The sequence below is a fragment of the Apteryx mantelli genome, chromosome 14, assembly GCF_036417845.1.
Source record: "Apteryx mantelli isolate bAptMan1 chromosome 14, bAptMan1.hap1, whole genome shotgun sequence".
Classification (NCBI taxonomy): Eukaryota; Metazoa; Chordata; class Aves; order Apterygiformes; family Apterygidae; genus Apteryx; species Apteryx mantelli.
In genome coordinates, this window is record NC_089991.1 from 13,484,464 (window position 1) to 13,498,010 (window position 13,547).

The following is a 13,547-nucleotide window of genomic DNA, read 5'->3' on the forward strand; positions in this document are numbered from 1 at the left end:
AGAACAGCCCACAGCAATGGTGCCAAGGAGAGGTCTTCCCCATCAACCGCCTTCCCGATCCAGCAGGGAGAGGCAGCTAACCTCCATGCCAGCCCCCCCTCTGCCTTGTTTCTGCAAGGGCTGCTGCCAATGCGAGGGAAAAGGGCTGTGAAAAGCAGCTACGAGAAAAGGGCATTCCCAAAGTGATGGGGAGTCTGAGCACCACATCGTCTTGTCGGTGCCCTCCTCAGAGCCCCTCTGAAGTCAAGGGAGCTGACTGGCATCAGCCAGCGCCTGGGCTGCTCCCTTTAAATCACTGCCCCAAGGAATACAGTGAATACCTGCCAAAAAGCTACCAGAAACACTCGGATTTATTTGCTTGTACTGGGTTTCCAGGAGAAGGCATAGAGCCTTCATCACCTGTAATGTTTAAGAAGAACTTACACTAATACTTGTCCAGAAAAGTTTAGGTACAGTCGATGCTTCCCAGGATAGGACTGTTGTCTAGGTGACCTCTGGAAGTCCTTCACTGGCCGATTTGGAGCTTTGCCCCCCGCACTTTCTATTGCTAGTTTAGCAATGGTGAACATGTACGCTACAGGCTCAGAGCGGGGTGAGTGCTGCTGTGTGTTGGGCACTCGAGAGGAAGGCTCCAGAGCTCATGTTTTCCAAACTATCCCCAGGAACTCGCAAAATCAGTGCTCTGAAACGCCTCCAGCCCCTGGAAGGGACATGAAACAAGCACAAACCTCTCAGCAGGAGAGTCCTTGCCGGCCGCCCAGAGCAATCCCTGTTTTCATGATTTAAGTTATAAGCTCCTCACGGCAGGGAAGTACTGTCCATGCTTAGTAGTAAATTAATAAAAATTTTGATGCTCTGTCCTCTCAGTAAGCAAAGTCTCTACAGAATCGAAGCTCCTTGCAACATACAAGTGAGTATCAGCTGCCTCTTTGTCCTATAATTGTGACTGCTTTTCTTCTAAGGCTGAGGTTTCATGGTTTAAAGAAAGCCGAGGAGGCCATCTTTGAATGAAGGTTGGACAAGGCTGATCACAGAATCACAGAATAGTGGGATTGGCAGGGACCTCTGGAGATATCTCCAAGCTCAAGCAGGGAAAGCTAGAGCTGGCTGCCCAGGACCATGTCCGGTTGGGTTTTGAATATCTTCAGGGCTGTAACCTCCACAGCCTCTCTGGGCAGCCTGTTCCAGTGTTTGACCACCCTCACATTTGTCTTATGTTCAGCTGGAATTTTCTGTGTTTCAGTTTGTGCTTATTGCCTCTTTTCCTGTCACTGGGCATCACTGAGAAGAGTCTGGCCCCATCCTCTTTACACCTTCCCATCCAGATATTTATGCTCATTGATAAGATCCCCCTGAGCCTTCTCTTCTGCAAGCTAAACAGGCCCAGCCCTCTCAGCTTCTCCTCATATGAGAGATGCTCCAGTCCTTTAATCATCTTTGTGGCCCTTCACTGGACTTGCTCCAGTATGTCTGTGTCTGTCTTGTCCTGGGGAGCCCAAACCTGGACCCAGCACTCCAGATGTGTCTCACCAGTGCTGAGCAGATGGAGAGGATCACCTTCCTTGACCTGCTGGCAATGCTCTTCCCAATGCAGCCCAGGGTACCATTAACCTTCTTTGCCATCAGGGCACATTGCATACCCGTGTTCAGCTGGGTGTCCACCAGGATCCCCTGTCCTTCTCTGCAAAGCTGCCCTCAAACTGGCTGTGGGCTCCTAGCCAGTCCTGGTGCATGGGGTCATTCCTCCCCGGGTGCAGGATTTTGCACTTCCCTTTGTTGAACTTCATGAGTTTCCTGACATTTATGGTGAGATATCATGTGCTATATGGAGTGGCACTCTGTGCCCGGCCAGAGTACAAGCCTTTAAGAAGTCTGCCCCGAATGCCCTCCACCTTTCAGCTTTTGCTTTCACATCAAGTTCTCTGTGTGGTGCTGCTTATGGTTCACTCCTGCTCCAGGAGGTGGTGAGGCTTTGGTTCCTGTTTTTCCCCAAAGGATGTAGGTATGTGGCACTGGTACAGAGTCCTCATTGCTTGAGCTTCCCTCTTCCCTTACAGAGATTGATCAGACAAGTCACAAAGTTCCCTGCAACTTTCTGGATGTAGCCATGCTGCAGTGCGCACAGGCCAGGTGTCTGGACTGGAGGATGGCTCCGAATTTTCAAGCATGTCTCCATGGGTGTTTGCTGGCTGCACACCAAGAACCCATGGCTGATTTTCCTACAAACTCCCAAGTAAAATTAGAACAAAAGTTCACTCCTCTCCCAAGGCAGCAGGAAATGGAAAGGGTGGGAAAAGGGAAAGTTAGAGCAGATGAGATCTAGTGCCCACAGGCAGCAAGGTCAGCCCTCTGCATCTCCCCTGCCATCGTCCTGTCCCCGAAAGGAGAACTGAGAACCCTGTCCCCCACCCTGCCTTGAGTCTCCCTTCTCATGGCAGCTGGCCAAGAGGCAGTGCTTTTCCCACTGCTGAGTGAGCTGGATGCCAGGCTAAAGGTGCCTGAATTGATCGATTCCCTCTAGAGACTGAAGTCCTCCGTTGATGGGGCTGGTACTGCGCTGGCGGGATCAGCTTTCTCTCCCCTGTTGCACTCCTGACCTGAAATGACTCTTTACAGCACAGGGAGCTCTGGGCTGGATGATTGTGCAGGCTGTCTGGTTGAACAGAGGCTCTCCCCTCTTCTTCATCGGAGGAGGGGGCTTGATACAGGCAGACATGACTTTTCAGGCACTCCTGACTCGTGCTAGGTGGGAACCTGGGAGTCTCCTCTGCTGGGAAGCTGAGCCAGCCGCTGCCTTGGGATGGGTGCAAGCAACACGGCAGTGCCAGGGTACTGACTGCTGGTCCCTAGGGTGCCAAGAGAGGGCAGCTCGGCGCCTGAGGTGGCATTAGATTGCAGGAGTTTATTTTTACCCAGCTCTGTTGCCAATGGGGACATGTCACATCTGTGAAGTTGATCAAAAGACGTCCCAAGCACTGGTGTCAGCTGCTCCTTGTGATCTCAGCACCAGGATCTTTTCCCTTGTGGCATATCAAAAGGAGCAGGAGAATTTGACTGCTTTGCTATTTTTAATTGAATGCACACACGCACACACATATATATATGCACGTATGTATGGCTTTTCTAAAAATAAAAGCCTCTGCCTCTGTTCCCATGGAAAGATTTGGGGAAAAGGGGGAGCCAAAGTTGTTGCGAGACTTTTTCTGGAGCAGGCGCAAGAGCGGTGGAAGCAGAGCAGGGGCATGCCACAACAGGTAATGGAAACATCTGAAAGGCAAAGGGCATCTAATCCCGGAATAGTCCCAGGATCCCTCCCTGAGCTGAGGGGACAGAGAGAGATAGGGGGAAGGAGAGCTAGGATAAAAGTAAAAACTGTGTCCCCCAGACCGGGGAGTGCGGAGGACAGGACCCTTGGGCTGCTGGTTCGGCGGTTCCTCCCGCCTTGTATGTTCTGGCCACCTGAGAGCGGGGAGAAGCGTTTTGCAGGGAAAGTTTTAAAAGCCTCAGCTTTGGGAGGCATGCATGGAGTATACAGATCCCGGAGGCTTCCAAGGGTTTGCCCTAGACATTATTTTTGCCCTTTATCTTTGGCAGCATGTTGCATGCTCACTGCTGCCCTTCAGGAGAGCAGGAGCTATTTGAGCACGTTTCAGAGGAGCTTCTGTCCAGTCCTGTTTCTTCCCTTGCTGGAGGCACGTGGGCCCCTCTGCACAGCTGGGCAAAGCAAAGAAGTCCTTTGGCACGAAGTGCATATACCTGGTAAACCTGGAGGCTATCTCAGGCAGCCCTGCCAGAGGGAAGGACGCTGGGGAGAACGATGCCCCCCTGAGCTTGGAGATCAGGTTTCTCTGTTGGCTCCTTGCTGGCGCTTTGCCCTGCTCTGGCTGGTGAGAGCAGGTGTCTGAAGTTCACCCGCAGAGCCTGGCAAACCTCACCGTGGTGGTCGGCCAGACTCTGGCCTTTGGTAAGCTCCTGTGCCCAGGTTTGGGGCTCGCTCAGTGATGGGGCGCCAAGCCGTTCCCCTCTGCCCTTGCAGGGTCCTCAGACCATTCACCCTTTCTCCTGCTATCCCCGGGGGGGGAAGGGGAGGAAAGTGGATGAAAAATGCAAAAGGTGGCACATGTATGTACACAGGAGCGTCCTGTGGTGTGGTATGTGGTGTCCTAAACCCAACTGGGGAGCACTGGCACACAGTTCCCTCAGGCTATGGGAACAAAATCAAGAATCCCAGACTATCCCAACTAAAACAAAATAGAAAAGAAGAGAAGAGAAAGAGAGAAATCCTGTCTTTTCCATTTTTGCAGCTTATTTGAAGTTGCCTTTTCTTTCCATTGAATTGTAGAGGAGATCCTTTTAGGGCACTTCAGAAGTGGAGGCCACAGTGTTTTTCTCTCTTTGCAGCCTCTCATATGTGCTCAGATGTTTGTCTGCTCGAAATCCATTTGCTGTGTAAATAAACTTGCTTCCCTCATCACCAGAAAACTCCCACCAGTCAGCCAATACCAGAAGCCTTTGCAACAGACCTTTCACCTCTGGATTTGAACCCTGGGCTTGGATGTTGGGGGCAAAATCAGCGTCAAGCTGAGGGCCTGGGGCCGGTAGCGTGCAGTGAGGTGGCGGTGCAGGCAGGCTTTGTGCTGCCGGCAGTGGTGGGAGCCGGGTCAGGCCAGGCATGGGCGATGCGGTAGGAGCCAGGCTCAGATCTGTGCCTTGCCTCCCGGCCCCTCCAGCATGGGGGTTTGTCCATGGAGACATCCCTGGGAGCGTTGCCGTCTCGCTGGCATAGAGACCCCAACCACGTGCCAGCTTGCAGCAGTGCCACAATGCAAGCCAGTGTCACCAAAGGCACATGCGCGGCAGGGGCGAGCGTCAGCCGGGACCAGATGCCTCCCCTGTGCACGCTTGCATGTGTAATCTGGGGCATGCAAACAGGATGGGAAGGCTTCGAATTAGCACTCGCCCAAGGCCACTTCTTACTTTAAATGTGATTTTCTCCCCTTGCATTCCCCCTTGCTGAGGTCTGGCCCCTGCTGCCAGCAAGTGCCACCAGCCTGATGCATCCCCCCGGCAGGGCAGTGGCAGGCTGGCATCTGGGGCTGTGCCCTCGGTGGCTCAGGCTTTCACCGCTCTGGTGCTTAATGCAATCATTTGTTCTGCTCCTCAGAGAGCCATGAAGCTTTATGGCAAGGCAGCAGTTGGGAATGAGGTAGAAACAGGGCAGGTCTCAGCTGCTTTCTGTGATTAAATGGATATTTTTAGCTCGGTTCCTAGAGCTTAGATTGCCCTGTGTGCACCCAGACATTGATTCTTTTCTATGCCGTTCTTCTCCTTTTGTGTGCACATGGATAGGTGGACGTGGTAGGAGATACTGGGGTCAGGGTCTGTATTGCCTTCACAGTGACTTTCAGCTGGCAGGAGATGCACCTTCCCATGAAGGATTTTCACTGAGTGTTGGGCATTCACTGGGGGATGCCACGTTGTAGGGATGGGGTCGAGGCGCTCATATGAGGGGATGGGGAAGGCCGAGCTGACCGGTTGTGAAGACATCCACCCAGAGCCTTGCCTCGTGCTTTGCTATCTTGTGTGCTCCCCAAGTCTCCTGCCTCCCTCTATTATTGCAGATTCTCCAGGCAGCTAGATAAGCCTTGGATGTCCCTCTTACATCACCAAAGGCTGGAATAGCTTAAGTTTCATTTAAGAGCGCAAACAGCTGTTTTGCCATAGCCTGGGTGGCTGTGCTTTGAGCTTATGCTCACCAGAGGAGACAAGGCTATTCCCCATGCAAAGTCTGCTATTTCAACACCTGCCACAGAGCTTCGCGCAAGAGGGACTCGGGAGGATTTGCTGCCAGTTGCAGGGCAGCTTTTAGTAACAACCCATACCAGTGTCAGGCTGCACAAACCGATTTGCTAAACACACAGTGAAGAGGTGCTCTCTGCTCTCTTGACTGCCGTGTAATTGCTCCTTCTTGCACCATTTACCAAGGCTTATTTTAAAGAGATGTTTCTGCGGTCCAAGTAATGGACTGAGTGGTGAAGATGGTGCATTAAGGCTCCCGCTCCTTCCGTGCACGGCTCCACCTGGAGCTCAACCCTGGGCTCACAACTGGCCTGCAATCTCCACAGGTTGTTGCTCTAGAAGGAGGCTGAAGCCTGTTGCCATCTGCCAGTGTCAGCAAGGGTCGTTCTGTCACTGTGGGAGGACAGCCTGGATGCTCCCGGGCGATCTGCGAGGCCCTGTGCGCAGCTGGGCTCTCCGTAAGGGCAGCAAGCGGAGGAGAGAGTGGCCGGGCTCACCTCCTTTCTCTTTTCTCCCCAGTACGAGGTGACTGGTGAGGAGCACCTCTACTCCGATTTCCCCGAGATTGATTTGTCCCAGTTGGATGCCAGCGACTTTGACTCTGCCAGCTGCTTCAGCGAGCTGCAGTGGTGCGCGGAGCACTCCGAGACCGAGTCCAGCCAGTACAGCACAGACGACTCCGAGCTCTTCCAGGTACCGCAGCCGCCGCGGGAGGCGCCGCTGCCGCCGCAGGCCCCAGGGGTGCGTCTCCCGCTCCGCGGCTGCGCGTGCAGCCCCGGGGCTGGCTGGCGCGCTGCAGAAAGCGTGCTCGGGCAGGGCTGGCGTGCCCGCTCCCTCGGGGCAGGGCGCTGTGCCCGCGCTGCTCTCTGTGCGCCTCCTGCAGCGCCGGCTGGAGCAGTGGGAAACCCTCGCCGTCGTTTTGAAGTTCGGGTTTCAGTTCGGGTGCAGAGCCTCTGCGGGGAGTTCTCCAAGCGCGCGTACAGCCCGAGCCCTCCCAGGCGCCAGCCGCGGCCGAGGGCAGCCAGCCCTCGCTCCCCCTCAGGTGACAGCCCGGCACAGGGGCCCCAAGGACAGAGGTAGGGGGAACGCAGGGGGAAGAAGGAGGGAGGAAAGGTGGCGACTATTAATATCTCTTCCCCAGCTGATTAGCGCTCCATTAATTTGCGCTCTGTGTCTAAATGGAGCAAGCGGAGTAAGGCTAATGAGGAGGTGGCAGAGTAGAGGAGGGCTGCTGAGCCAGCCCTCCTGTAATGTATTATTAAAAAGGAATTACAGCCAGTGCGGAGCGCATCCTGCTTGATTCCCAAGCTGGCAGGTTGTGCTGGGGAGGCTGTGGGGGAGTCTTGGGGCCACAGCACATGGGGCGGCACAGCGCAGGAATACGTCTTTCCCGCAAGCGGGAAGCAGCCCCTTTCATCCGGCTCCCTGGCTGCGGCGTCCCCTCTGCATCCCTGCATGCCGGGCGCCTCCGGCACTGTTTGAGAGCAAGGGAGTTGCTCCAAGCAGCGGCACTGTGCCGGTGTGAGCTTGTGGAGGAACTGATGCTGGGTAAAGGTGCCACGGGCAGGCATGGGTGTCATGTCCCTAGACCAGCGCCTGGCATGTAAAGCAGAGCGTCACCGGGGCCAGGCCCTGTGGGAAATCCAAACTGGGGGCACCCATGTGTGGGGGCAACCCCGGGCACCTGTCTGCATCTGGCTCCAGTCTCGGCTTGGGACACAAGGCAGGGACCCCGCTCACTGCTGCAGCGGGAGGAGGGCACTTGTGCCCATAAAGCACCGCCACCGCCACCTCGAGCAACCAGCAGGGTGGAGGAAACCAGAGAGTCAAGAGTTGGTTTAAAAAAATGAGTCTGGATTATTTTTAATTGCTGAAGCCGATATTTACAGCTACATCTAAAGAAAGCAAGCACTCCTTGGAGTGCTGGATAAAACTCGGGTGCATCACTCTAGAAGGCAAAGATGCACTTTTCTGCTGATGAGAGAGCTGAGCTCACCGTGCTCCGCGGGGACCGGGACAGCTGTCAGCACAGTGCAGGCCCCAGGCACAGGCTCGTGCAAGGGACTTGCTGAGGCTCCCCGGGATCGGGGAGCAGACAGGCCCGGGAGTCTGCACCCCAAACCCTGAGGCCCTCCTTCCTCTCCCGCTGTGTCCTCAGCCAGCCCCATCCTCACAAGATGGGATTGCTGTGCCCTCCTGAGGGGTGCAGGAGAGCAGCCCCCCTCCTCTTCTGTAAGCAGCTTGCTGGTGCCCGCTAGCAGCCAGCAGTGGGACTTGGCACTGGTTAATTTTTTGGAGGGAGGAGAATTTATTTTTAAAGAAGAAAAAAAAATCCCAATATTTGCTAACCTGGCCATAATAACAACCCTCTGGCTTTTATGCTGTGCTGATGCTGTGCTTGAAAATGGTCCAGTCCAGCTGACAGACCTTCATCACGAGATGCATATTTTCCGCTGAACTTCCTGGGGAAAAGATAAACAGAAAAGAAATGCAAAAGGCAGGCCCATTAGGAGCAGCAGAATATGATGAAATGTATCCCACTGAACTTGTATGCACAGCAGTCTCGTGCCAATAACAGGAGGAAAAGAAATGGAGCCAAAAATGGAGTATCCTGCTGCCTTTCCCTGGAGTCTGCTCTAGTATCTTCAAGCAGGGTTAGGGCATGGAACAAAAGATATTTAATTTTCAAACAAAATAAGAGAAATATGGGAGGCCGTTTACAGTCAACAGTCCTCCCTGGGAGCCTGAATTTACCCCCATGCTAATTTTATATCTGATGGTATCCTGCTTCTTGTTGGACACGGTTTATATTAAGACTATTATGGAGGAGGACCAAAAAGATCTAGCTCCTGGCTCACTTCAGCCATTCCTCTGCTCCTGCACGTTGTTTTGTGCATTTGTGCTATATTTTCCGACTGGAGGAAGAACTGCAGAGCTGTGCAGGCCTGGGATGGTGCTGGGAGGGCTGGGGGCTGTGGCCGAGGCGCATCAGCAGAGCCGGTGCCAAAGCTGGGCTGGGAGCAGTGGGCTGAGCAGTGTCAGGCGGAAAGCGATGGGCAGAGACGTGACCGGAGGAGCCGTGGCCCTGCGGGGCCTCCTCGGGGAGCACAGGGCGGTCTCGAGGCAGCGGGTGCCTTTCTAGCCCCATCAAACACTGGCCTCACATCATAGCACTGCAATGTGACAGCGTGGCCTTAGCCCCAAACACAAATCGCCTGTCAGCATCCCCAGATCATGCCATGCACTTAAAAAAATAGATCAGAAGAGCTATAGTGTAAGACACATATAATTCCACTGGCCTTGCTCGGAGTCTTTAGGATCCACTCTCTCTCATCTCTGCAGGCAGAGGCTAGGAGTAGCTGTCTGTAAAACATGAGGGCTGAGACTCCCAGGTGAACTGGAGATTCCTGCATTTGGAGACTTTAAGTGAAAACAAAATCCGTGTTGCTTATTGCAAGTTGTGGTAACTTGCCAGCAATGCAGCACGTGTCTGGCTTCCTGATGCCCGCGGGAGGCTGCCGGCCTGCAAGTCCTTGCCCTCTGGGAGTGGAGTCATGCACTCTTTTCCGCTGGGCAGCCTTGAGCTGGGCTTACAGGCCTCGACATTTTCTTCCCTCCCTTTGCCTTGCCCTTCTGGAGAGCTGCACAGGAATGGTGGTGGCCCCTCGGGTCTCCTCCAGCCCCACGGTCCCCCATGGAGGGCCGAGGAGCTGTGCCTGGCCTGTCCTTGCAGTCTTGTCCTGGTGGGTGCTGTTTTCTGAGGCTGTGCTGAGAGAGCAGCTGCGGAGCCCAGCTCAGCGGTGAGGGGATAACCAGGAGCTTGTGGGCTCACAACTCAAAAGCGGGAGGATTTGGGCAAGGAGACTTTTAACCACAGCTCTCCTGCAGGGCCCATATGCTCTACTGATCATCTCGTGATGAGGTGGAGAGGAAGATGCTCTGAGCTGTTATTATTCCCACTGGGGCTGCCATGGGGGTAGGTGGGAAGGATGGATGGATGTTCCAGCCCTTTTCCAGTTGGGTTTTTCCTCCCTCTAGCCCTGTCTTATTGCTTCATTTGGGAATATCCCTCCAAGTTCCCCTCTGGGATCATGGGAAGGCAGGGGTGCTGGTGGCACAGCCACCTGCATGCACCTCAGCCCCATGGTGCTGGGTGCCACTAGGCTCAGCCACCACTGCCACGCAGCGCCTGCCCCTCTTCCCAAAGTCCCTCCCGAAAGAAAAGTCTCCTGGCTCCCTCTGCTCAGCCTAATTCCCTCTCTTGTTCTCTGCCTGCTCCTTTCAGATAATAGACAGCGAGAATGAAGCGCTGCTGGCAGCCCTCACCGAGACATTGGATGATATACAGGGAGATGACATGGGCCTGGCTGCCTTTCGCACTATGGAAGAGGGGGACACGCTCAACCATGCCTACACCTCGCCTGCCCCCTCCCCCAAACCCGCCGCCCCGGTCACAGGGGGGCCGTCCCAGGCCCCCGAGTTTGATGAGCTGTCTCTAGTAAGAACCCACTTCCTACTGTTTAAGGTGGATTTGGATGAGCCCCTGATAAGCCGGCTGCATGGGTATGATAGGAAGCAAAGGTCTGAATTTTTTCATTCTAGGCTTAAAACTCTCTTTAACCGTCAATACCAAAGCATATACTTGTATTGTATACGTATACATGTTCTGCATCATTGCTGTCACCTCCATCACCATCCTCATGGGAAAAAGCTGATTGCTGCTGTGTGTATACAAATATATATATTAAGGGGGTGGGAGCTGGGCTCTGGGCTACCGCAGAGGGTGCCAGATGGATGGTGGCTGCTTTGGCATGACTCATGCCTTTTTTTAACCTGAAGCCCAGGTGTGGGGTTGTTTGGGGGTTCTCTCTAGCACATCCCAGCCCCATTCCCATGAACAGCGGGGTAGGCACAGCCCTGTCACTGCAGCCCTGGGGAGGGGGGTCGCTGCTGCCCCGGCTCTGCCTTGGGGGTCGGTAGAGCCAAGCTCCCCTCTGCGCTCGCTGGAGGGACAGAGGGGACTCAGCCTGAGCATCCCTCTTGGGACCCTGCAATAACAGGGCTCCAGCCCCGCTCCCCATCCTGGCCCGGACTAGCTAGCGGTGTTTGCCGCAAATCACTGCTGTCCCAGGAGGTCCCCTGGGACACGGGCACCCTGTGGGTGGGCTGCAGCCTGGTGGCACCTGTCCCACCCCCCAGGGACCCCCTAGTCTTGCCCCCGGGTCTCCCCAAAAGCCCTGGTTTCTGGCGGGGAGGAGTGACATCCAGTGGTGAGAGCGTGCATTTCCACCTCCCACGGCCCTGCACGCAGGTGGGTGTATATATCACACGCAATATGTATGTGTATATATAGGATGTATACGTTACAGGGGGGGAGGGAGAAAGGTGCTGGTTGCTTATACCAACAGGAGCTGCACGCCTAAAGCGGCAGGCACCCCGATGAAATTTCCTGGCATTCCCCTCCCCAGGAACCTCCTATTTCTATCACTGTTTAAAAATCACAGCGCCTGACAAGGGGGTCTCCAAGTCTGCAGGCCAGCTTGGGAGACCAAGCCCTAGATCCGTCTCCTCCGTGCAGTCCCACGGAGCCTACGCAGTCGTCTTGCTATTGATCTGTTGTTGCCTTCAGTTGTTAGTGCAACATGGGTGGAATAAGAAATGCTGTTGTTGCTGGGTGTGCTTTTTTAACAAAAGAAGTTTTGAGTAGAAGAAAGTTATGCTAGCCTTGCAATCAGAAATAACTATGCTGTGCATAACCTAAGGAAAATTCCCACTCTGACCCTCCTGATGGGATCACAGTGGAATTCTTGAAAGAATCATGTGGGGAAAGATCCTCAATAAATCCTTGGCATTTCCCATAGGGTCTTACATCTGCAGAATGCTTTGCAAGCTAATTAATGAATCGAGGACCTCTTTGCATGTTACAGCTAAATGAGCCTTGCAAGGGGACCCAAGTGAGCTGTCCAAATCAGTCACTCATGCAAATGTAAAGTCTCTGTCACCTAAGGACAGAATTGATGGAGTGAGAAGTTTGGAAGCCAAGACACAGCGTGTCTCATCGGAGTGGGGATGGCCCTGGGAAGTAAATTCCCCTGCCTGTGCCTCATTTTCCCACCCGCCCCAGCCTGCCTGGTGGGGGGCTAATTGGAAACGCGGGTGAATACGGCAGCAGCTGCTCTGAACACCTCAAGTGCCGAGCACTGCACGTACCTGCCCGCTCCCACAGGCTGTGGTGCTCTCTGCAGCCACGGGGCACCCAGGGAGGTGTGAAACATTCCTCCCTGCTTTTGATTTTTCCTTTCCCCTTTTTGAATCCAGTGCAAAGCAATGGAGATGGCCAGCGGTGGTGTGAGCCGTGGGGCCTGTGACCCTTCAGGCTGCAGTGGTTGGGAGCTGAGCCACCATCCCGCTGCCGTTCGGGGTCTGCTCGTGAGCCTTGCTCTCGCTGCAAGTACGATTCTTTTTCTCACCGCTTCTCTTTGCAGCTGAAGAAGTTGCTTCTCTCTCCATCGCACGTGCCTCCGAGCTGCGAGGCTCAGAGAGATGGGAGTGCCCGGCGCCCGGGGACCCCTAAGTCCAGACCCACACGGCCCTGCACAAAGGTATTTCCTCATGCTGGCGAGCCCGGGCCTGCCCCACAGGGAACGCTCGAGAGCCTCTCAATGCCCAGCTCTCGGAAACCGTCCTCTTAAAGGACATCACCAGATATGGTGTCAGGGGAGCATGAACAGCCCCTGAGCGGTGCCCATGGACCACAGGGTGCATCTGGCAGGAAAAGAGACAAGGCCAAGTCCCATGAGGATTACAGGGAAAAAGGGGTTTGGGAGCAGGAGCGGGAAGAACTTCCCTTGTGGGTCTGTCACAGGCAGTCAATCCAGTGCTTTTTTTCTGGTCATTTCTGCTTTGGGCTTAGCTGGGTTTTCAGTTATTCCTCTTTACTTCCAGTCCAGGTTCAGCAAAAACTTCAGGCTTTGTTCTCTGTCAAGAAATGTTTCAATTTCATTTTGACCCAGTGCGGGTCAGACTTTCCCAGTTTCACTGAGCACTGCTTTGTGAAAACCCTCACATTCCCTCACAGCCCCTCATTTCCTCCTCCCTGAGGGACTTACTTACAATCAAACATGGTATTGATCGGCTGGGCTTAGCCCGAGGAGAGTAGCATGCAGCACTGCAGAACCTAACCCGGTCACTTAAACTAATCTCCTGAAATCCAGCAGAAGTTGCCATCAAAGATTTTTCTACTTGGATAATGGTAATTGGGCAGTGCATTAGGCCCAGCAAATTAGATTGCCTGGGAACAGCAGAAAAACCCTCCTACCGAAAAGGCTCATCATTGCATGTCAGCTGCTAATGGGGAAGGACTCGGTGTGGTCCCCGCTGCCAGACTGGTGGCTCCTAAAGAAACCCTTCCTAGGACACGGAGCAGGCAGCACTGCCTTGGAGGCTGGGGAATACCGGGGACCTGGGAGCAGGCTGGGGGCGAGAGGAGGAGGGCCATGATGGGCGATCCGTCACCTCCAGAGGGGCTGCAATCCCTCACCACAACGCCAGGGAGAGGGAGCCTGCCCCATGGACAGTTTTGGGCAGGACAAGCCATCGTGAAGAATTAGCTAGCGAAGGGCAGAGATGACTGACCCATGAGTCAGTGCAGCTCAGCTCAGTTATTTATCGTATGGTGGTTTGTTTGCCATGTTTTTAAGAGAAGCCCAGTGAAACCCCAGTGCATCCAGCCAGCTGGGCTCCTGGGG

At 54.4% G+C, this 13,547-nt stretch overlaps 1 protein-coding gene across 1 annotated transcript in view; it reads left to right on the forward strand.

Moving 5' to 3' along the window:
* Positions 1 to 13,547, forward strand: part of PPARGC1B (PPARG coactivator 1 beta) — a 63,409-nt gene that overhangs the window by 39,770 nt on the left and 10,092 nt on the right. The window contains exons 2-4 of the mRNA XM_067304754.1: positions 6,319 to 6,492; positions 10,085 to 10,297; positions 12,285 to 12,401. Coding sequence (XP_067160855.1) covers positions 6,319 to 6,492; positions 10,085 to 10,297; positions 12,285 to 12,401 — 504 coding nt within the window. The remainder of the gene's footprint in view (positions 1 to 6,318; positions 6,493 to 10,084; positions 10,298 to 12,284; positions 12,402 to 13,547) is intronic.